The 24,717-nt window shown below is 49.1% G+C and overlaps 1 protein-coding gene across 3 annotated transcripts in view; it reads left to right on the top strand.

The window, feature by feature from the left end:
* The window catches only part of MAPK4 (mitogen-activated protein kinase 4), a 175,159-nt gene that overhangs the window by 90,203 nt on the left and 60,239 nt on the right, over positions 1 to 24,717 (top strand). For 2 of the 3 annotated variants that reach the window (XM_023207534.2, XM_023207532.2), the window contains exon 2: positions 15,910 to 17,318. The exons of the other annotated variant lie outside the window; for it this stretch is intronic. In XM_023207534.2, the coding sequence (XP_023063302.1) occupies positions 16,773 to 17,318 (546 nt within the window). In that variant the 5' untranslated portion in view covers positions 15,910 to 16,772. The remainder of the gene's footprint in view (positions 1 to 15,909; positions 17,319 to 24,717) is intronic. 3 annotated transcript variants of the gene reach the window in all.

The following is a 24,717-nucleotide window of genomic DNA, read 5'->3' as shown; positions in this document are numbered from 1 at the left end:
ACTGTAAGTTCCATGGGGCCCGGGACTGGGTCTTCACTGCCTGGTACATAGTGATGCTCGATAGATATTATATGAAAGTATTAAATATTCAATAATGCTACATGCAAGTGCTTTGGACAGTGAAAGTTGCTTTGCAAATGTGTTTTCATCTTAATGTTATTGCTATCCATGGGGTTACCAAACAATAAAAGAACTGTCTCTGGCAGCTGAGGCTTCCAGAAGAATCAGGCAAAATGATTCGTAAGGAGAATTTATTGAAAATGGTCTGTAAGCTACACAATGTCTTGCGGTGTGGCTGCTCCTGAGGGAGGGAAGTTGAGAAATGAGCCTGAGGATGTAACTTGTAGTCAGTTTTGGTAAACAAGCCGGATTCAGCATCTTGAGTTTGTCAGTGCGATGATCTGAAAGCCTGGAGAAGAAAAAGAAATGAACTCCCGAGGGAGTGGTGTGCAGTTGCTGTCCAGGTTTTCTTCTAAGCTGGTCTTCCTACTGTGTCATTTGAAGCCTTGCCTGTGTGTGATGCCTGAGAGCATGCGTGCTGTTACCGGGATTCTACCGTTGGCTCAATCCCTTCTCTGCTCCCAGCTTCTTTCGGTGCCACTGAACTCTCACCCCTACTGAGTTTATTCCTCTTTCCACACCTCGTTCAGCTCCTTCCTGACCTCCCCATCCTCTGTCCTTTGCCACAGTTCCTGCCTGCTGTGCCATTGTAGTCTGTGAGCCCAGCCTGGTCTTCAGTGCTCAACCATTCATTCCACATGTTCCTCTTAAGCCCCTGCTGTCATTCTAGAGAGCTGACCCACGGTTCCCCCAGCAAATCCCACCTTTCAGGAAAGGGCACCTTTATGATTCACTTCCCCCAAGCACCTCTTCCAAACACTTGCCACTCTCAAGTCCCTAGGCCCATTCCCACCCCTGCATTATCGCTTATTCATCAACTTTTTATTGAGCATATACTACATGCCAGAAACCATACATGGTTGGAGGTATAAGGGTAAATCTAGACACCATGCTTTTGCTCTTGGGATTCCCAGTATGATGGGAAGAAAGACCCAGAGAGAGAGAGAGAGAGAGAGAGAGAGCGAGAGAGTCCCGTGAGGTAAGCACTGTGGTTGTATGCGTTGTGCTCTGTGAAGTGGAAGGATGTTAACTCTGAAAGTTGTCGGGGTAACATTTCAGCACAGCATGAGCAGGGTTGCTCCAGGCAAACAGAGAGGACAGTGTCATAAGCAGGTGGACCTGCATGTGTGGAGAATGTGGTGAATCAGGGAAGATCACCCCATTCTGTGTGGCTGTGGTGTGGGGGGCAGCCTCTGGAGAGTGGGGAAGACAAGTGCAGGCATGACTGTGGGGGCTGGGTGAGGAGCTTCAATGTGAGGAACCTGTGGGACAGTAGAGAGCTATTCAAAAAAATTTTTTAATAGAATGAAATGAATAGATATGTTTTAGGTATAATCAAGGAAAGGAGGACGGATTGCAGGGGAAGAAGGAAAGCGGCAGAGAGAGCATTGCAGGGTTTATTCTGAACATATTCATTGAGGGATGCCACAGATCCTAAGTGCTGTCTGCTGCAGGAAAGCAAAAGTGAATGGTTCTTACACTCAGCTGCTGCAGGGGACAAAAGCTAGAGGTGGCATGATGTAGAATCTAGGTATTTAGAGATGTCCAGGACCTACCCTAAAGCAGGGTGGATGAAAGGGGAAAGGCCGCAGTATCGCCATGACAAGGCTTTACCTCCCTGCTTTACTGTAGCCTCACCCCTGCCCTCACTACGCTTGCCCTAGGAGATGGCCTCATGGGGGGAGGTCAGCAAGACTGTCCCAGACCTTACTCCCAGCCACCTTTGCTGACAACTCAAAGGAAGGCAGAGGGAACCTTAGGTCCTTGGAGCCTGGGTGAGGGTAGAGTTGAAGCTGGGACTCTACGCCTCTCTGCAATTATGTCAAAGAAAAGACAAAATGATCCACAGGGTGAAAAGAGATCACTCTCAGAGTCAGCGATTTGGTTTGCTTTTTGTTTTATGTCAGAGAAACACTTGCCTTATAAAACTAAACCTAGGAATGGTGGTAGGCCCTGGGTGCCAGTCTTCCGTCACAACCCCACTGATCTGACCCCCCAGGGGCCCTCGGTTCAGTCCCGTGTGAGACCCATTTGGGTTGCTCTTCAGGCTTTCTGAGGCTAGGCCCCTTGAGGTGTCCTCAGACTCTCCGTCTACCCACACCCACACTTGGGATCCTAATTTGCAATTCAGGCAGCTGAAACTGATTCAGAACGAAAAACAATTGACATCACTCCTTGAAAAAAGAAAATGATTTTTTTATTGGCAATATAATAAAGCCTAGTTCTAAAAGCAATCTGCCTCCCACCCAGAAGGTTTGCACTGGACAGGTGAGAGTTCTGTCCCCTCCTGCCATGCTAGGTGACAACAGCCTCAGCTGGTTTCCTCCAGGTGGGAAGTGACCAGCACAGGAGAGGCAGCTCCTCCCACCTATGCTGACCTGATCCAGCCCCACCTCTCCCTGTCCAGCCTTCACCTCTATATGTTTGTTCCCTAAGGAAGCTCCGTGCATGATGCGTATAAGTACCTTAAGTACTTTTCTGAGCCCCATTGCTCTGGCCCATGCATCGGGGTAAAGGCAATATCTATCAAGCACTCTTCCTCCCAAAGGGTAGCTTGGAAGTAGGACTCTACATAAGCCTGCAGGGTGGCTGAGACCTTCCCCAGGCAGCCCCTGCACAAGCCCATTGACTTCCTCTTGTTCCCAGCACATAAGGACCCCAGGTCATAGCAACAAGACAGAGCCTGGTTTCTGCTGGTTCTTGAGAACTCATGAAACCCTGAGGTTCATTTATCTGGAGTGTGTAGAGGCAAAGGAATGCTTTAGTGCGTCACTACCCAGCCCGCTGCATGCCAAATATCCAAGTGTGTTGGCTGGGGTGCCAGCCCCGATCTGGGTTCCCAGTGAAATAACTACACTGTGCAGGTTAAACCAGTTCCTGCCCCGGACTCCCAGTACCAAGGAGAACTGTAGGGTTCTTGGCTGCTGGCAGGATTGCATTGGTCAAGCTACGGTGCTGCTGTTGTTGTCAAGGTTACAGCATATTCTGCATTGAGGACTAGATCAATGTGTATGTCCAAGGCTCCCAGGCAGTGAAAATAGTCCGTCTGTGTGTCCTGAGTGCTAGTGACGGCCAAGCAACTCAAAAAGAAGGCAGGCAGCTGCCTCTGGGGCTGGAGGTAAGGTCCTCACTCAACCTCCTTCTACCCATTGCCCCCCTCCCACTACCCCCCTTCTTTCTCTCTCCTCTTTTCCTCTCCCTAGCTCCTCCTCTTTGTCCCTGCTCCCCTAGCCTGGGCCTGCACCCTGGCTCGTATCATCAGGATCCTGAGTGTTCTGTTTCCCACTGATGCATATGGGCATGAGACTGTCCACATTCCTGTGATTCATTCACTGTCTTGGTTACACCTGAACAGAGGCATCTTTTGTACCTGGCCTTAAGGGGGCTTGGCTCTCCAATCTCACACTAGAATGAACTGATGATTTTCTCACCCAGCAAACACTGGCTGGGCTCCCGTGGAGGCCAAATGCTGTACTAGGCACCAGCCCTGCACATCCTTACCAGGACAGGGCTAATTCTCAGTCCCCTTCTACCATCGCTCCCTGAGGGCAGCCTGACTCCAGCTCTGTTCTAGTGAAGGGAGAGGATTCTGGTTTGGGATGCTGGTAGCCGCTGCCACATGGTCCATATGTGACTATTTCTTTCCTGATAGAAAGTTATGACTTAGTTATTTGAGGAGGAGGATCTGGTTCTTTACAGTTGGCCAATCCTGGTTATGCATGGGCCTTTGCTGGCTGGGTCAGGTTCCCCTTCCTCACCTGACGGGTTCCTGCTGTAATTAGTATGAACTGACTAACGCCTGAAAGCTAGATGGTCACCTTTTCCAGCATGAAACCAAACCAGCAAGGAACGCAGGTGCTGCTGGGGAAACCAGGGTCCCTGTCAAGGCTCCTGTTCTTTGCCTCATCTGAGAGCTTAGAGTGGGTTCCCCACTGCCCATCTCCCTGGATCCATGAGCTCCACTGCTTTCTTGTCCGCTCCCCACCCAGGCGGTGGAGCCTCATGCCTTGCCATCTCCCTCCAGGGAGCTTTTTACCTGGGGGCTGACCAGTTCTCTCCCTCTCAGCACGTGTACTGCGATCCGATGGCCTCCCACGGGCCCTGACCATCAAGACTAAGAGGGTTGTGGGTGTGTGGAATGTGCTACGGGCCTGCAGGGGATTCACTGTTCCTAGGAGACCAATCCAATGCACTCCCTGGTATCTCTCCTGCTAGAGCAAGGAGCAAAGTACAAAAGCAAGTGGACAACCACACGTTTCCTCTCCAGTGCTCACGTCCCTACGATGTGATCTCTGTGGCATGTGGGTCTGACTTTCCGGGTTTCAAAACCTTTCCGTGAAGGAGGCGCTCACAGAGAGGGCAGCGGACACATGGCGGCAGTCAGAAAGTTAGAACCAAGTGAATGGTGTCACCATAATGGACTTGGTCAGCCAGTTGGCAATTCATTGTAGATTCATTCCTTAATACCCCACACCCCGGGCTGGATTTCTCTGCGTGTCCTGGACGAGAAGATAGAAATAATTCAGCCTGAGGCTCCCCTCCAGTTTCCATTCCCAACTCTCACAGAAAAGAAACTCAAAACACATGTGCAGTGGCTTCACCTCTTCTCATGTTGAAGCCACCCTACTACTGGAGGCATGTTGAGACTTGCCCAAGGCAGGAGAAGAGGTCATACTTCCAGCCCCTATAGCCCACTTAATGTCATGATGGGTGCTGTTCACTTTGGTATCATTGGGTTGTGGTCATGAGTGTACTTATTATTGGAAGCACATCTGTATTGCCAGCCCAATTGTTCTCTCTTGAGTAAGTGGGCAGTGTGGTTATTCCCACTTCACAGAGATGAGACTTCTTGCTGGAGTGCTCACAGGCAGCGGTCGGACCAGAATCCAGGCCTCCTGGCTCCCTGACTTGCCTGGATTCTGACAGCCCCGTATGGTCCAGGGATTGTTGACCTGACCTGTCAAAATACAAGTTCTGTCACCAGAAAACAGGGAGATGCAATCGCTGGGAGAGGGATCACTTTTTTCTGCTTTAGGAATGATTTCTTGTTGCCTCTGAGCATAACCCCTGCAAATGATTAGCCTCCCGGGAATAGTAGGAGGTAACCATGCACATGCGTCAGCTGGATAAGGAGCCGGTGCACTTGGGCAAGAGGCAGGCTGGGCTGGGTGGAAAGAAGTAAAGAACTCTGTGAAATTTAAAGGGACTGAATCCAGGATTTAAATCAGATAAGACTTGTGAAATTCTCATGTCTGGTTGGTATCCCTCAGCGGGTAGAAAGAAGTCAGTATTACAAATTTGGATTTGTAAACTATGGTCTGGAGTGCGGAGCTTCTGGGAATGCATTTGCACTGCTCAGATATTAATATTGATGCAGTAGGTTAGGAATTAGGTGCTGAGAATAGAGCGATGCACATGGTAGAGTTCCTGCCCTCACTGCACTTCCAGTCAAACATCAAACACAGCAGTTAAAACTGAAACAGAGAGAAAAGTGACATAAAAGGGCCAAGAGGGGGACACAGCCTAAACAGATAAGCTAGTCTGGGAAGGGAAAAGAGACATCAGGGAAGGCTTCCTGGAGGAAGGGGCATTTAAACTTAGACCTAAAGGATGCATAAGAATTAGTGGCTGGGAGTGGATTACACCTGTAATCCCAGTACCTTGGGATGTTGAGGCAGGAAGATTGCTTGAGCCCAGGAGTTCGAGACCAGCCTGAGTAACATGATGAAACCTATGTCTACAAAACTTAAAAAAGAAAAAACCTAGCTGGACATGGTGGCATGCACCTGTAGTCCTGGCTACTCAGGAGGCTAAGGCAGGAGGATCTCTTAAGCCCAGGAGTTTGAGGCTGCACTGAGCTATGATTGAGCCACTGCACATTAGCCTGGGTGACAGAGCGAGACCCTAGTCTCAAAAAAAAAAAAAAAAAAAAAAATTGAACCAGGTGAAGAGAAGCGGGGCAGTTTCCCTAACAAAAGGAACAGGTTTTCCTGACAAAAGGAACAGCAAGTGTGAAGGCCCAGAGGCAAGGGAAATGTGACATTATCTATGGGCTGAAAGATACTTTTTATGGCTGGTGAGTAGAGTTCAGGGAGACTGGAGATCAGAGGCTAGAGACAGTGACAAAGGATGTCAGTTCCCAAGATGAGTTAAGGAAGCAAGGTAAATCCTTCTCCAAGAAATTGGGAAAATTAGAAAAACAGAAGCAAGCACTCAAGGATGCTCAAGAGTGCTCTGTAACAGGAAGCCCCATGGGAGATGGCAGAGTTCACTGGTGTTGGAACCATGCCTAGTTTAGACCCCAGGCTCTACCTTCTAGGGTGTGACCTTGAGGAAGTCATTTCAACTCTCTGCAAAATGGAAGGGAGTCATTTCAACTCTGCAAAATGGAAGGAAGCGGAGGAGAACGGGCACCTGCAGGGCACCTACTGTGCACCATGTGCTGTGCTGAGTTGATTAATCTACTGAGAATAGTTATACCTACCTCACAGTGTAACTAATGAAACTTCAACTTAAACGTTGTTGAATGTGTATGACTATGCCCAGCACCTAGGAGGCCCTCAATAAATGCTAGCTGAGTTGGACCGGGTGCCTGGGGAACAAGGCAGGGCTTGGTGCCAGAGACAAAGAAAGATCCCGTTAGCAATGGGAGCATGAGGTCAGAGTCCAGGCCACCGATGCAGGTAGGCTCCACCTGAGTGCCAGCTCCAGGTGCTTGGCAGAGGCTCTCAGGAGTGCTGTTTTAGAAGGACTTTGATTCTCCTGGCTCATCAGGAGAGAGTCATGACTGAGTATCAATGTCTGCCATAGGCACAAAATGGAGTGATAGTAATATATATGGCACACATTTGCCATTTTGGTCGAAAGCAAGATAATACGGACTCCTGTAGCTACAAGCCAAGAATCTTTGAGCATCCCTGCCATGGGCTAACCCTGCAGGTAGAAAGTAAGTGGTCCCGTTTATGGGTCCCAAAATTTGGCAGGAAAACTCAAGTTTGAACACTGAGCTGCCAGAGGACTTTTCTGCATTCCCAAGATGGCTTATTAGATGTGGGCTCCCAGAGTTATCTCCCAATTCAGGGAAGGCACAGTGGCCTGCAGGCACCATTCAATAAGTACTCAAGCAAGTGTGGGAGAAATAAAGATGCAGGCTCTGCCTCTGAGAAGCTCAGACCTGGCTGGGATCACTTCCCTTCAGAACACAGCCCAAACAAAGCAAGCCCCAAATAGGGCCTCACCTTATTTAGCCACTGAAGTCATAATTGCACTGATTTAGATTTTGAAAGAGGCCACCATCTTCTGCTATCTCGGATCTCCTTCCTTTAAAAAGAAAAGAAGTTTCCCCTTGAATCTACAAGGGTCAAATGTTGCAGGAGTCGGTTAAAATCAGAAGGATTTACACACCTGCTGCACATGCCCCCTTGGACACTTGCCGACCAGAAGCTGGACTCAGCCTCCAGCCTGGGCAGGGGCCTCTGTGCAGCTGGTGCTGTGCCCGTGGCCACCGGCTCCCAGACTTCCCACGCAGGGACCCAGATGCTCCCCTTCCTCAGCTTTGCTGATGTGGAGCTGGAGTTCCGATGAGGCAGCCGGAATTTCTCTCCGTGCTATTTTAGTATCGCTGAGAGGCATGGGAAGGCTTTGTTCTCCCTGGCTGGTTACGTAATTTTCAAAAGGAAAAACAGAGCAAAGCCCGAACGCTCCTGGAGTTTCTGCTCTTTGGGGAGGAGGGAACTCCCCACCCAGCATCTGATGTTCCTTCTGCAAACTTCTCTTCCCTCCCTCAATTCTTTCCTCTAACCACCCCACCTCAGGGAGGTGAAGACAACAGGGTCCCCTCCTGTTTCTTTCTCAGCAGTGTCCCCACAGGCGTGTTCTTTAGAAAACCGTATAAGGGAAACACAACCCAGGGTGCGTGGCCTCACTGCCTCCCAGGGACCTTAAGATATTTGCAGTCACCACAGGCTCACATGTCCCAGCGGGAGAAGGCTCACCTGAGGCCCATCATGGGCAGCAGAGCCTGTCAGTGGTTCCTCTGCTTAAGACCTATTTATTTTAGACTAAGCTGGGCTTTGGCTCAGGTCAGTTGGCGTCCTGCTGGCTGGTGTGTGTGCAGGGTCATCCCAGGTCCTGGGCTGGGAATGGTGCTGGGCATGAGACAAGTACAGGCATAGAGAATGTAGCCCATGGTTGGCATCATGAGCGGCACCATTAGGAGCAGCCATCTGCCCATATATCAGAGTTTCTGCAAAGGAAAATGAGTTTCTGAGCGTGCACGGGTCACTCCACATGACCACTGCAACCTGCACTCCTCCAGGGTGGAGGCGGCAGCGCTTAATTTCAAAAGCCAGAAGGCCGGGGAGATTTGTTTCTCCTCATTCCTGGGGGTCCTGCTGCCGCCTCTGAGAGTAAGACCCAGCTGAGTCTCAATGGTAAAGATCAGCGATTACACAGCAGTTCTTTCCTTGGTGAGGAAACGCCTCTGGTCATTATGCTTTTGGGAGCCTGCGTGGCCTCCTCCCTTGAACCCCTGCTTTTAGCCCCTACTCAGGCTGCAGGGATTTAAAAAGCTTTCTTTTCTGGGCCTCGGGGATGCTTTTTAAATTTATCTTTCCATGTGGGTTGTACTTTGTCATAACCAGAATCTTACTGCAAACATGGAGCCATTCCTGTGTCCACTGATATTTATTTATTGAATCCCTCTCTGTATGCCAGACACGGCCCTGGACCCTGGGTTACATCAGTGAAAACAGAGGTAAGGTTCCCCTCCTCCCCACAGTTCTGACTCTGGAATCTAATGAGATCCATGCCAGGTGAGACCCAAGACCCCAGACTCACAAGGACTTTTCAACGCCTCTTCTCTATTTTAGAAAGTCAAGAACTGCAGATCTCCAAGTCCTTCCTCTCCATTAGTTAGCTATCGCTGTATAACAAATGTCCCAACATTTATTGGCTCAAAGACAACATTTATTACCATGCGGCTCCTGAGAGTAAAGAATCTGGGCACAGTTTAGTTGGTGCCTCTGACTCGAAGTGTCCTGGGATGTCCATCAAGCTGTTGGCGGGGCTGTAGCCCACTCAGGGCTCAACTCAGGGAAGGGTTGCCTCCAAGCTCACTCACACGGTGGCTGGCAGGTCCGTTCCTGAGAACTCACAGGGATCCCCCCTCAGGGCTGTCTCAGGAAGGAGCAGCAGCTTCCCCAAGAGCGAACAGGAGAGCGTGATTACCTGAGATGGAAGCTACAGGCACTTTATAACCTGATCTCAGAAGCGGCATCCCATTCCTTTTGCCAAATTCTGTTCCTTAGAAATGAGTCAGTGAGTCCAGCACCCGCTTGAGGGGAGGGAATGACACAGGGCCTGAAAACCAGGATCACTGGGGCATCTGGGTAGCTGCCTTCCACATCCTCCAGGCGCCTCTCTGACTGATGGGACTCAGCACGCTTCCTGCTACACTTACACTAGGGATCACGCAGTTGACTCCTGAATGTTCCTGTGCTGTTTCCATAATTATTGTTGTGGTTCCACTCCCCCGATATGAATATAAGCTTCTTGAGGTCAGAAGCCATGTGTTCTACCTCTCCTCACTTTCCATTTAGACCAACCATGTGCTGAGCAAGTTACTCTCAGTTAGATCATCTCAGCCTCAAGTGAAAAAAAAATGTGAAAGTCCAAAGCAAAAATGTCTTAAACAGCAGTAGGGCTTGACAGTCTCTCTTGGCAAGAAAGCTGGAGGTGGGTAGTTGCAGGCAAGGCTCAGCAGCGATGCCAGCAAGGTCCCACGCTCCTCTGCCACCTCCCCATGTGGCCTCAAGACAGCTGCTGCAGCACCAACACCACTTCCTCCACACCTGCATCCACAAACAGGAAGTAGGGAAGGAAACCTTTTCCCTTAGGACCCCCCAGCAGACTTTCCCTTAGGCTTGTTGACCAGAACAGGGTCATACGACCACCCCTAAAGCAATCACTGCCCAGAGGGAATTGTATTACCACAGTTGGTTTAGATTCATGGTCCTCAACAGAGATGGGTTTGGGAGATGACATTGCCTCCTGGGACTCTGGGAAATGTGAGTCTGACCCAGGGACTAGGCAGTGCTATTGGCATTTAGTGGGTTGGGATCAGAGTTGTTAAACTTCCAGCAATAGTGTATGGTACAGTCCCATAAAGCAGAGAGAACTGCAGAAGCTGAGGCCAGAGTCATTGTGTAATCACCTGAGTGAGCTTGGAAGCAGAACTACCTCCCTGTTTGAGCCTTGAGATGACTGCAGCCCTGGCCAACAGCTTGACCTTGAGTCCGAGGCACCCAGCTCGGATGCCAACACCAACCCTGTGGAAAACTGCTGATTGAGACAAGTGATTTTTCAACCAGAGGCGATTTTGTGCCTCCCCCATAGGTGACAGTTGTCAGTGTTTGGAGACACTTTCAGTTGTCACAACTTGGGGGTGTGACTGGCATCCAGGAGGCCGAGGCCAGGGAAGCTGCTGAGCACGCAGCCATGCACAGGACAGTCCCACTGCTGAGGATCACCTGGCTCAAAATGTTGACAGTGCTGAGGCTGAGAAACGCTGGTTTAGACCCACTGGGAGTCATTCCTGAGTGGGCTCAGCTGCCTGATGGCTGAACCAGACCTGGTTTGTTCGTGAGGAGGAAGCAGGAAGGTTTCCTGGGTAGGTGGCCACAGTCAGTGTCAGCTACAGGCTGTGCTAGTCGTGCTAGTCAGGATGCCTGCAAGTCAGCCAGCTCGTCCCAAGGATGCTCAGTCCCTGTGCCACAGGCTCCAGCATGGCTGAGGTTCATAGTTAAAGGTCAAGAACATGATGGAAGGTGGGGGTGTGGTTGTTTAAAATCAAGGGTTTTTTTACTCCACTTTTAATATTATTTCAACGTTCTATTTCTGGGTTTCTCTTTCCATAGAATGGGGTTACTGTGCCTCCATACTGGGTTGAACACAGGCTGAAAAGGTGGCTGCCTCTTGCTTTAAGTTGAGACATACCACAAGGTGTGCCTACCGCACATTTTTCCCTCACTGGGGCTGAAAACTCACACTGAGCCTAGATGGTTTGTGGTAAGTCACTCGCTGGGGCTGAGATCATATTATGGCGATTAGAGCGTGAGCGCTGGACTCGGACCAACCTGAGTTGACATCCCAGATTCTTCACCTGCCAGAGGGTGACTGGGAAAATCACTTCCCTCTTGGAGCTCCCTGGAAAATGATATCAACCTCACAGGGATGTTGTGAGACCCAACTGAAATAATCAAGTGAAGCCACTGGCCTCTGGTAAACCCTCAGGACATGCAGTTCCACCATCTTCATCATGTCCTCTTTGCCATCTCTCCGGAAGGCTTCTGTTAAAATGCAAGTGGGGTTGCGGAGTGAGGCACATCAGCCATACCACAGAATTGCAGAACTAGAAGGGACCTTTAGGGCAGATTAGGTAGCTTTTGGAAAGAATTTGCAAATGAGCTGAACCAAGCCTCACTTCCTAGGGTAGCTCCCCAGGAGGCCAGCCAGGCCTGGGATCGTGTCACCATGAGGGGTGACAGGAAGACTGAGTCCAAGAGGAAGGAGACAGTGCAGTGCAGGAGGAGCCAGAAAGGGGTCGGGTCCCAGCACACTTCAGGGCCTGCTTGTGAATGAGCTAGAGGATGTTCCCGTGGAGTCTAGAGCAGAGGTCCACGAACTGCAGCCCACAAGCCTAATCTGGCCCAGCACCTAGTTTTGTAAATAAAGTTTTATTGAAATGCAGCCATGCTCCTTTGTTCAGGCATTGTCTGTGGCTGCTTTTTTGCTATAAAGGCAGAATTAAGTTGTGTTGAGTGGTTTCAACAGAGGCTGTATGTCCTACAAACATGAAAATATTTCTTCTCTGGCTCCTTATTGAAAAAGTTTGCCCATCCCTGGTCTAGAGGACTCCATTCACATAGACCACAGTGACTTATTAGGATCACGAGCCTTGGAGTCAGACTGACTGCCATGTGAAGGTGCCACCTAGAAGCACGCAGTGCGTAGCCCGCTCAGCTGGAAACAGCGGCTCCACAGGAGAAGGGCTTCCTGTAAGTTTCAGAGTGTTCGGGAGAAGGGAAGAAAGCAGCGTCTGTGAAATGTCAGCACCTTGCTGGGGAGATAGTTCCTGTGGAAAGTCGACAGCATGAGGTTTGGGAGGATCTGAGCAGACAGGGAGGTGAGTCTAAATTTAGACTTTCCAAAGCCGATGTGTACACCAGAGCCCCAGGAATCCCAGAAAGGGACAGTTGGCACACGCCATCTTGTCTCTGGTTTGCCTCTATACGTTAAAAGGCTGGATGAGTGAGAGAATAATTAATTGGCCTCAAATAAGCTGTTGCCTGAGAGTCAGTGAGAAAGCAGTAAGAGCTGAAACTCCATTGTTCAGAGTCCTGAGGGTAGAAATTTCTATTCCTGTGTTTTATTACAATGCCCAGCCATGGAATCACGGGGACCTTCGCTGCCCTTGCGAGAGTTCCATGCATTCCTCTTGCTGGGTGTCATTCAAGCACGGCTGAACGAGTGGCCTTTCCATCCCAGACCGTGAATGCCACCTCCCTGGTTTTGAAATCACACCTGTGGTTCGGAGCAGTTCTGAACCACCACCTTTGAACTGAGGATGGTTGGGCTTTGCCCTGAGAAGCTGCACCACACCAAGAGCTGCCACAACCACTCCCCTGCCCAGGTGGACACATCCAGATGCCAGTCTGCTCCTCCCCATGGCTGATGGGCCCCCACCTCTCAGCATATCATGCAAGAAATGGACCACTAACCTGAGACTTCTTAGGTGGTGGATGCCTTGTAATCAGCCCACCTAGTGAGAAAGGCAAAGGGTTTACAATGCAAATTACAGAGGAACAGGGGAAAGAAACAGAAAATGAAGAGGCTTGAGAAGAGAGGCATAATAATAAACTCAAATGGGAACAGAGAAATGGTCAGACAAGGGGCTGCCTGATTAGAGGACTGAAACTCTAGAGAGGCAGCATCTAAGCAGAAGATGTTACTAAGAGGATTGAAGTTCAGAAATATTAGTTGGTCTGAGTGGTTAGGGCTTGTTGTGAGATGCGCCCTTTGAGCAATTTCCGTGGCAAGTATCACAAGGGACAGTGACCCCTAGGAAATGTAGGCATCACCACTTTGTAGACATAGTGAATGGCACTCAGCTCCTTCTAGTCCACGGATATTTTCTATGCCCTACTTTGTGCCCTGTAAGCTCCTTGTGAAGCTTACAGTCTAGTTGGGAGATGGACATGTACAAAAAGGTAAATAACAGCCCAGGCTAATATATGGTAAATGCCAAACACAGCATACACACGAGTGCCACAGGAGTTTAGAAAAGGGAGATATGTCATTGAGAACCGGGATGGATGCTTTAGGAAAAAAGTGAGACTTTGGATTCTGAATGATAGGATTTCAACAAATGGGGGTGGTGGGGAAGCAGGAGAATATTTCAGGAACTGGGAAGGTACAAGCAAAGAAGCCAGGCAGGAAAGAGTCTATTTAGTGGCCCACAAGAAAGGTGGAGTGGCTGGAATCGAGGCTTTCCACCTTGACATGGTACTTGCCCCCTAAAGCTGACAGCATGTTGGGAAGACCACTGAAAAAGAGACATACACACAGGGGGGACAGTCCCTCCCATGCATGAGAGGGGAAGAGTTTTAAAAATAAACAAAGCACCTCTTAATTATTCGCAGATTATCTGCATTGCAGCTGATCTCAAGCAAATCTTGCATCCAGCTTGCTTGTGATGTCATCCCCTCTCTGCTTAGGTGCTCATTCCTCTCTCTGTTTACAACCCAGCAGGAGCTGGAAAGGGAAGAAGGCTTAAGCATGTCTCTTCCTAAAAAAGATAATAATATGCGATTGCCTCTTTTTGCTGTGCCCTTGGGAGCCAGACCAGGCTTGTGGGGAGAAAGATAAGCTTCAATGTAATTGCCATTACGTGACTTGGACAGCAGGAGTCGAGGAGTGAGACAATGGGGAGCTGCGGAGGCCCTTTGATTCCCCTGAGTTAGGTGTCCAGGTGGACTTCACTAGCACAGGCCATAGAATCTGGTTTACTGGGTGCTCCCAGCACTGTCTCTTAGTGGCTGGGCATCCTCAAACAGAGTGAATGGTATTCATTTATCCATTCAACAGATGGATATTGACCCTATCTATACTGAAAGCACTAAGCTGGTGCTCTCCAAGCCTTGGTGTCCTCACCTGTAAAGTGAGAACTGGAATCAGAATTGATGTTTCTCCGTGGAAGTGCTGTTGGCATTTGGGGGTGGAGGGGTGGATGTCAGTGGATGTGCTCTGGGCATTTGGGCACGGAGGTGGGGATGCTCAGTAGAATGGTTAGCAAATCCGGCCCTGCCCATTAAATACCAGTAGTGACTCCCAGTCAAATAAGGTGAGGAGGGCAGTACCATCTCCAGATAACGACCACGGGCCTTGTTTGCTTAGATTGCTTCCCAGTCTGAAATTCTGTAAGTCTATGGTTGTTTTGTTCCTGGACCCAGTAAAAACATGCAGAATAGAATTACCGAAGATCTGACAAATTATCAGAATCTTGAATACATCTTATTCAAATATAAGGGAATGTTTAACTAAACAGCAACAATAGGTAATATCTGTTGAGCAATTACTATGTTCTAGACCCTTGGCAAATTTCTTTCATTAGAAGTCTTTACAGGGGATCTGATTGTTTACTATTTCAGATCATCTGTGTCCCCTAATTTGCCCCCTTAATTTCAGAGCATTGAGTCGACTATTGTTTTTGCTTCATTTATCTTTGCAGAGTTGTGCAGACTTCAGATAGGAAAGTGTCTCTACAGGAGGCTCTGGGATATGATGAGAATAAAGCAGCAGTCTGCCAGGTTCATGCCTTTGTGTTGGATACAGTGTTCTTTCTTTGTGTGTCTGTGGTCTTTATGAACTTAGAAAACCTGCCAGTCTCTTAGACGCTATGATATTACCTTACTTCAGAGATCTGAATTTACATTTCTAGTTTTGCAGGGTTTTTTCTCCCCACTTAGCTCCTATACCTGTAATTTGAGTCAACAGCCACCAGAGGGCAGGGACAGTGAAGTTTAGATTTGACCCATTGCTTTGAAGAGCGAGGTCACCATTGTCAAAAAGAATACAGCTCACCATGCCAGTCTTGATGTAGCACTGGGAACTCTGCACCCTGGTTTCTGGGCAAAGAGAGTCCTTTTATTACGGGTGGCAACATTATTTCCTTGTAATTTGGTACATGGGCTTCTTCAACTTACGTGGAAAGCAAGAGATACAAATGTCATTAAATCTCAGTCCCTGTGAAAGCCTCTTAAAATGTTCAAAGACATTTGTAAAAGAAGGAAGAAAAGGAACCCAAGTGCAAAACAAGAGTATCGATCCTTTGTTTTCTGTCTGTAACTCGTTACTTTCTACTCTCACCCTTCCTAACTAGGGCTGATGTGTGTGTTTGGAAAGCATAAAACAAATTAATTTTGTAAAGGTCAGAAGGGATACTTCTCCCCCATAATTTGCACATGTTAACCTTGGGGGAGCCGGCACTGACATAAGAGGCACAACATCTGATGGTCTTATCAAATCAATCCATCTTCTCTCTCTTCCAGGGGAGTGCTACGCACAGCAGGAGGGTGGCTGGGCAGTGCAAAGCCCGGAATCCCCTGAGCAAGCAGTGTTTCAGCTGGCTGGACGGATCAAATAACACTTGGGCTGGTTAACAAAAGACGCAAGTGGGAAGGTGTTGGAAGCTGGAGTATGGAAATTTACCCAACGTTATCTCTTTGACAGGGAAGCAGACTTGGTCTGAAAGATGCCACATTCCTGCAGCCTCTCTGGGTGCAGTGGAATACAGTCTTGGGCAAGGTGGCGTGGATGAGCTGGCGAAAGAGGATGCTGCCCATATCCAAAGGCTCCAGAGGATACCGGCCTGGCAGCTGAGCTCCCCTGCATCTGGAACCTTGGGCGTAACTTGGTGTAGAGCTCATGAAAGGTGCTTGGGTTTCTCCAGCTTTTTTCACCAGTGCTCACCAGACCGGCTCAGGTTTTGGAATCTAAGGTGAGCTGGTAGAAACGGGAGAGGTAGAAAGAAGCCCCTGGATGCCTCCAGAATTCATTGATGGGATCCCTGCATACTGCTTGGAACACAGAGAGAGGCTGTGACACAGCTGAGCTTTGGAGGATCTTAAGTAAAGGAATTCAGCTCAGCAAACAACTCTTGCATTTCAGCCTGTAACAAAGTATTCAAAGGGGAGAGTTTCTGCATCTTTTACTTTGCAGTCCACTATGGTAGAAAACTTGACATTCCATAGATAATGATACTCGGTTTTCTTTCCAAGATGCCAGATTTAAAAAGAAATATGAGCCATTCTAAGCTTTAAGGTGTGTTCAGGAAACACAGGAATTAGTGGACAGCCCTCCCAATGCAGGTTAAGGCAACAGCCTGAGCCCCCAACTAGTGCAGCTCAGCGAGCGTGGCCATATGCCATTCTCGTCTCCAGAGAGCTGGTGGCAGTGACCTCACCAGGAGAAAACGCATCCCTCAGCCGTGGGACTTGACAGAATGAAGTGTGCGAGGGAGGCCACTAGCCAAGACTTGGCCTTTCCTGACTGCCCCTGTGTTACCTGGGCAGCTCCAGATCACTGAGCCCACAATGGCTGAGAAGGGTGACTGCATCGCCAGTGTCTACGGGTATGACCTCGGTGGGCGCTTTGTTGATTTCCAACCCCTGGGCTTCGGTGTCAATGGTTTGGTGCTGTCGGCCATGGACAGCCGGGCCTGCCGGAAGGTCGCGGTGAAGAAGATTGCCCTGAGCGATGCCCGCAGCATGAAGCATGCACTCCGAGAGATCAAGATCATTCGGCGTCTGGACCATGACAACATCGTCAAAGTGTACGAGGTGCTCGGGCCCAAGGGCACTGACCTGCAGGGTGAGCTGCTGAAGTTCAGCGTGGCCTACATCGTCCAGGAGTACATGGAGACTGACCTGGCACGCCTGCTGGAGCAGGGCACGCTGGCGGAAGAGCATGCCAAGCTGTTCATGTACCAGCTGCTCCGCGGGCTCAAGTACATCCACTCCGCCAACGTGCTGCACAGGGACCTGAAGCCGGCCAACATCTTCATCAGCACAGAGGACCTCGTGCTCAAGATTGGGGATTTCGGGTTGGCGAGGATTGTTGATCAGCATTACTCCCACAAGGTATGTCTGGCTGGAATGGCGGATACCGGTGGTCCACAGAATCCCCAAGAATACTTACAGCACTCCCAAGCTATTCCTAGCTCCACGGTAGTCAGAGGACTAGAGTTAGCAATTAGGGGAGGTTGGAGGGTGCTAGGAAGATCATTAGCCTGAAAAGTTGTTGGAGGCGTGGAGAGAGATCTGGTTCTTGGTCTTGGCTCTGCCGTGTGGCTTTGATCACTCTAAGCTGTGCCAGCAGAAGCTGGACTAGATGATCTCTAAAATTTCTTCCAGCCCTAAATTCTATGGCTTGAAAACTATGTGGTTGGTGAATTTGCCTCTAGCATCCTCTTATCCCTGCTGTCCACTTAGCCATCCCATGTCCTTCCTGTGTGCTGAGGACACCCCCTGAGGCTTCCCACCCTGTGAGCCTCATGCTCTGGTTGGTCTCATCTCCCTCATGCCATCCAAGCTGACCCACTCAGTGTCCATTTCTCTCAGTCAGTGGACAGCAGGCACAAATGATTGATCTGATGAGCTAATCCTCCACTGTACCTTATCCAGCTAATGACTCAGTTCTCCCGGGTCCCATGATACTCTTGCCTCTCAGTGTGACGCGAAAGCCATGGCTGGCAGACTGTACTATTGAGATTCCCCGTGGTGGGTGCTAAATACTCTACCAACTGCAGGGATCAGAGCTGACCTGGCCACTCTGCTGGAGACAAATGTCACACTGAGTTGTTCTCAAAGGCCCAGACCTCCTCTTACCTGATCCATTCCTCTCTTCAGAAGCTGGGAGTCCCTGACATTCCCTTCCTTCCCCTGCCCCAAGTTCCTGCCACTTTAGGGATGCCTCAGAGCCCCTCAGCATGAGCATGTTGCCATGTACTCTGCAACAGAGCTGGGGGCTGAGTGTGGCTTCCAGCCTCCTGCCCAAATCTTGATGCTACAAAAAATGTTATTAGAATAAAACATCTCCTTGGGAGTAGGTGTACAGTAGTCTATTATCATCCAAGGGGCTGGGGTGGGTCATGAAAGGGGAGGGTGGCTTTGACCTTGAAGGTGCTTTGACTGTCTCCCTGAGCCCCATTCCTCTGCCCTCCCTTAGCACCCCACATAGAAGGGCACTGATCTGCCTGCTACAGCTGCCCTGGAGGGCGTCACAAGGCGCAGGGAGCAGGGCCCCCCATCTTACCCTCCCTGGCTGGAACTTGGACTCCAGCCCAGATTTCGGACCCCAAATCAGCCTAGCTGGCTCTGGCTCCTTGGTGCCACAAATTACTTAGCGACCTTAACCATGAGCCTGTCCTCTGCCCCGCTCCTGCAGCCAAGCCATCTGTCAAAACTGACAGCCAACTCTGTAGGAAGGAATGTCCATGAGGTGGGGCCGGGGGAGGCAGGGAAAAACAGTGCCCTTGTATCTCTTTCTGATACCCTGAACTGCTTCTTCCTTCTCTTTCTTCTGAGGAGCAATGACTCCAAACCACCAAACCAAAGGTTTTAATCCAAATCTGTTCTTACTTGGTAAAAGATCTAGAAAATCCACAAGACTCTTATATGTGGGATGCACAAAAACTACCTTGTGAATTGGAATAAACCAGTACATTTGAGCATCATGTGATGAAAGGACCTGATTAAGTGAGTTGCGACAAGGAAAGAGCTTAAGACAGCACATAGTAGGCCTTTAGGAAGGTCCGGGAAGATGGTTTATAGTGGCATAAACTGGCTATCATAATGATTCTTTGGGGGTGACATGGTGTGAGCAAAAGACCCGTTAGGAGGAGTCAAAGGTCCGGGTTCCTTCTAACAGTGTTAACTTGGACACTTACCCCTGGGACCCTCAGTTTCCCCTTTGACAGCGATAATAATTGTGCCCTATCTGCTCCTCTGGCTTATGGTTAAGAATCAAAATGGTCCATGAATGTAAAATTCCTTGGAAAGCAGTCAGGACTGCATCCATTCATTTAATGGGTGTTTGCTGAGCCAACATCAAACCCAAGCTCAGTGCTGGGAGCTGGAGAGACCGAGGCTCACACGGTCCCCCAGCGACCCTGAGGGCTGGGCTCAGTGTTATCCTGTCACTTGGGACTGGAAGCCACTTCCCTGGTTGAGACTTCCATTTTCCCAATGCAGAGGAATTTCGATGTTCTGGCTTGCTCTTATCGGGTTCTCTGTAATAAAATTCGCTGTGGGAGGTTAAAGAAATCACTGGAGGCAGTTACGAGCCCAGTAGGCACTCACATCATCCCTGCGCCCCCGTGTTTGGCAGACACCACCCACCCCCACCCCACCTCCTCCCTTATACACTTTCTGCTTTTAGCTTTCTGCCTTCTCTTCCCCCAGTGATGATGAAAGGCTTATATTTGGTGCTTTTATTTATCCAATGTGCATTTAAATCAGTTCTCGTTTAATCCCCATAATGCTGTGAAGCACTTAGGGCAAATGGTTCATTTTAAAACAGAGAAAAACGGCTTTCTCAAGCTTACACAGCTGATGTGGCCAAAGGACACAGGGACTGAGGCTTCTTCCTCTCCTGGTGGAGGGTCTCTGTGAGCGCCGTCTCCTTCATGAAATCTTTCCGGATTCTGGGTTGGAATTAATCATTCCTTCCTCTGAATTCCCATGGCACTTTCCCCATGCCATCACGGGTATCTTCTAACACTGATCACTCTGCTCTGTCCTAGGAGTATTTGAGTCTGTCTCTTTGTACTCTCCCAAGCCGAGAGTCCCCTGGCCTCTTGAAAGCTGTCTCTCCTTCTTCGTGGTCCCCCTCCACGGATTCTGATCACTGTGCCTAAGACATGGCCCTCAATCGATTTTGTTGACTGTATTGAACAGATGGAAGAATAGTCATCTACTAGCACATTGCAGAAAGGGAGCTATTGGGTTCCTTGATTCTGTGTGGTTGGAAGGGTTGACTCTCAGAAAAAGAGCACATACTTCTTCCAGACAGTAGGTTGGTTGTGGTCAGACGTGTACATCTTCTGCGTGCATCTGCTCCCTCCAATGTGTTTGGCGGATGCTGTCTACGCACAAACTTCTCAAAACTTAATCCCTTCTAAAGTTTTATGAATCTCCACTCCCTTTGAAGAACACCATGCTCACCTGGGCTACAGCAAGTGCCTTTGTGTGGGTCACAAAAAAATGCCCCTTTTCCCTGGCTGAGAGAGCCCAGGGCCAGTGATAGGGTTAGTGATCCAACTGGAGCCTTGTTTGGAAAAACTCTCAGAACATTTTTCCTCTGCTCTCACACCACAACAATATAACCAGAAGACCTCCGTGACCTCAAAACATGTGGGGATTTCTTCCCATCAGCCAGCTAGCAATCAGTTCTTCAGTGGACATCAGCTGGATGTCCCCCAATTCAATTCCGACACTATTTACCTGGAGATAGTGTCAGATTCCACAGGTTGAGGGACACAAGACTGCCCCCTCCTTCCCACCAGTCATATTAATAAGTCCGCTCCTCCAGAACGTCTGATGGACTGGCTTTAAGTTGGAGTTCCCATGGTCCCCTCTTTGAGTTTAATTAATTCGCTAGAGGAGCTCACAGAACTCAGGGAAACACCTATTTACATTTACTGTAAGGGTTAGGGTTAGGTCCATGTAACACTTACTTACATTTATTATGAAGGACATTTTCAAGGATACAAGTAAACAGCCAGGTGAAAAGATACACAGGGCATAGTCCAGAAGGGTCCTGAGCGCAGAAGCATGTGTCCCTGGGGAGTGGGGGCGCACCACCCTCCTGGCACATGGATGAATTATTATTCACCCACCCAGCAGTACACAGCAGCCTGGTCCACATGCCTCCCATCTTTCTCATGGGTGGACAGTATGTCTCATTTGCTTCCACATCCCCTCCTCTAGTGCAGGGCCTGACACCGGGCACGTGTCCATTAGGTTCATTTAGTGAAGGAGATACCAAAGAAAACAGCCTTCTCTTCTCTAATGAGCAACTGGCCACGTCGGGGTTTCAAGTTGCAGTCAGGACAGATGCTGGATGTGCCCCGCTACTGCACCACCCTGGGGGTCTTGGTCTTTGCAAGGTCTAGGGGGCATGTAGAGGCCCTTGCAGCCCACACTTGGGGAGACGGTGTGGGTGGCAATGGAGGGTGTTCCCTTTCAACAGGGGCAGTCTGGAAAACACTGTCCTCTGTGTTATTCTCGCTCACCTCGCCAACTGCATGACCTTGGGCAAGTCCTTTTGCTCATGTAGTTGATCACTAGAATAGATGTGTAAAAAGACCTCACACCCATGTTGTCCATCCCTAGCCTTTCACAGATGACAAAACTGGAAGGGAAGGAGCCTCACTCAAGGTCACACAATGAGTGGCTGAGCCTGGGTTTTGACTCCATGTCTGCTGTTTTCTCAGAGCTTAACTTCCCTATTGTCTTTTCTGCCAAATTGGGAGAGTCAGGCCATTCTGCTTATTTCATGGGATTCCTGTTAGAGTCAAATGAAAAAGTATGGCTGTCAAAGTGCGTTCAGATGTACGCAGGGCTAAATCACTGACCAAACTTTGCCCAAAGAGATGCCACGGCAATGCCAGGCAGACATCAGACTTCAGTTTCCCCTTCACTGGGATACGGACCCCACTCCTGACCCACTGGCCTTGGGGCGAGTCGTGCGATCCCACCTGAGGGTGGCTTCTCAGCCCGTGGTCCTGTGACAAGCCCTTTCTACTGCCTTCTCTGCAGGCCCGTTAATGAGTTCTTCGTTGTTTGTGTTGAGAAGAGGCAGTTGAAGGATTGGAGCATGCTTTCCTCTGAATTTATCCTATTAGGAAGTAGACGATCTCAAAAGAGAAAAAAAAAATATCATTAAGACTTCACTGAGCACTTTGTAAGGCCTAAGAAAGATCAGGAACCACCTCAGGAGTGTGCAGAGGTCCTGAGGAGCACGATGACAGCCTGAATCACAATGAGTGCGTCACTCCAGGAAGGGCCACCTCTCCTCCTATCATAGAGTCCTTGCTGGGGCTGCCGGGGGCACCACCCACTACCCTTGCTTGTAGCACTTATTTTACCCTGTGCTCACTAAACCTGCTCATCTCCACTACAACATTCAAGAACGGTCAAACTCCTGATCCGGTAACCTTCTATGACTAGCGTGCGTCACGGCATTTACAGTAAAACTAGCCCTCTATGGCTCACACCTCTGACTGTCAAAGGCACATATAGAGGCCCCATTACTGGGTCTATCGTTCTTGCAGCAGCACTTCTAAAATTAGGTGGGTATGGTGTAATACAAGTTACTTTAATTCTAACCCCCAGCAGAATTTATAGCATATCAGTTCCTCATTCTCTCTCTCTAAGGGATAATCATAACAAGTTCTATTTGCCTCTGACAGACTGACCTAAAATCACTCATTGCCTATTCTTTCATAAGCCACATGGCACTTGTCTTTCATATATCTGTCTTTCAAAGGGGCAGTAAGCAGAAAACACCCAAGAAAGAAAGGAAGAGAAAGGGGCCCATAAGAATTTGGGCAAAGGCTCTCATGTTCTGATGGATCATTCAAGCACGTCTGTTTCCTGCAGGGCTGGCCTGCCTTTGAGTCTTTCTACTTCATAGCCCTCTGTCTTCTTTCTTTATTCGTGATCAGAATGCTTCTATGCTTTGCCTCCATATCTCATTAGGATGCCTTAAAAATTAACTAGCGGGCCGGTGTGGTAGCTCACGCCTGTCATCCCAGCACTCTGGGAAGCCGAGGCAGGTGGATCACTTGAGATTAGGAGTTTGAGACCAGCCTGGCCAACATGGTGAAACCCTGTCTCTACTAAAAATATAAAAATTAGCCAGGCATGGTGGTGTTTGCCTGTAATTCCAGCTACTCAGGAGGCTGAGGCAAGAGAATCACTTGAACCTGGGAGGTGGAGGTTGCAGTGAGCCAAGATTGCACCACTGTACTCCAGTCTGGGCAACACAGTGAGAATCTGTCTCAAAAAAAAAAAAAAAAAAATTTCAACTAGCATAGTGATTCTCAAAGTGAGGTCCCAGACTAGCAGCCTCAGCTTCACCTAGGAACTCATTAGAGATACAGATTCCCAGGTTCTATCTCAGACCTACTCAAACAACAGCCCTGAGGGTGAGGCCCAGCAATCTGTGTTTTCACAAGCCTCCAAGGGATTCTGATGCTCCTGAACTTTTAAGAACCATTGACCCAAAGAAGTGGTGTCGCTTATCTCAGGACAGAAAACTGATGCTCCTGATGTGTTTGCTGATGCTTGGAGCTGTGGCTCTCAAACTTTAGCACAATGAAGGAGACTAAGAATGCCTCCCAGAGAACACAGGTGTGTCTGAAGCAGGTGCCTTAACTAGAAGGGCCGCTAATGGTGGGAATCTCAGGCACTGTGACAGGGAGTCATGTGGATTGTTTTAAGCAGGATGATTTTGGAGGGCCTCACTCATATCACCTTGGAAACTGCCTGCTCCCCCATGGCACAAGTTTACTGTAAAGCTACACACACCAGGCACCTAAACCTATAGGAGGACTGTTTCTGTTTAGGTTTGATTTCTAACAATTAGGTGATACAAACAATAATTTTGGAAAACATAAGCTTTTCATTCTGGTGTGAACTACTTCACCAGATGTTATTTAAAAGCGAAAACACTTTTTCACAGTTCAGCAAGATTGAATGTCTGATTGAGGAAAACTCAGCAAATTAACTTTTGTTAAGTTTGTTAAGTTTGTGGTTCAATTTGAGGTCCCAAAGGAGGAAAGGAGGAAAAGAGGTACATGATGTCGAACACATGCAGCCAGCTTCCAGTGGCTTTGCATGGGAGCTCTGGTTGGTGGGGTTTACATGGGTTTAATCACGCTGAGGCCAGATGCGGTGGCTCATGCCTGTAGTCCCAGAGCTTTGGGAGGCCAAGGCAGGAGGACTGCTTAAGGCAAGGAGTTTGAGACCAGCCTGGGCAACAGCGAGACCCCATGTCTACAACAAATAAGAAAAAATTAGCCAGGTGTAGTGGTGCACACCTCTAGTCCCAGCCGCTCAGGAGGCTGAGACAGGAGGATCACTTGAGCCCAAGAGTTCAAGGCTGCAGTGAGCTATGATTGTACCATTGCACTTCAGCCTGGGCCACAGAGTGAGACCCTGACTCAAAAAAAAAAAAAAAATCATGTTGATCAACTTCATTTCCTCCCTCTCCTGGGCACTCTGTCTTCCTTTGATGGCTTCTTAGGCCGAGATAACCTCCCCCTGTCTGCCTGAGAAGACACACAGAAAGCTCTCCTAAAGCACACATTCTCTCCAAGCCGAAACGAGGAGAAATGTTCAATCTGTGACCGAAATGGGGTCTCTGCCGGTGATCAAGAGAGTGCCCTTTTGGTGTCTGTGTGCTTATATTCTGGTCTCCACAGTGCAGATGGTGACCCGCAGGGTACAGGGAGTGGGGAAGGACCTTCCCAGC

Source organism: Piliocolobus tephrosceles, chromosome 18 (assembly GCF_002776525.5).
Source record: "Piliocolobus tephrosceles isolate RC106 chromosome 18, ASM277652v3, whole genome shotgun sequence".
Taxonomy (NCBI): domain Eukaryota; kingdom Metazoa; phylum Chordata; class Mammalia; order Primates; family Cercopithecidae; genus Piliocolobus; species Piliocolobus tephrosceles.
The sequence above is the reverse complement of the archived record's forward strand: the minus strand, read 5'-3'. Positions and strand labels throughout refer to the sequence as shown.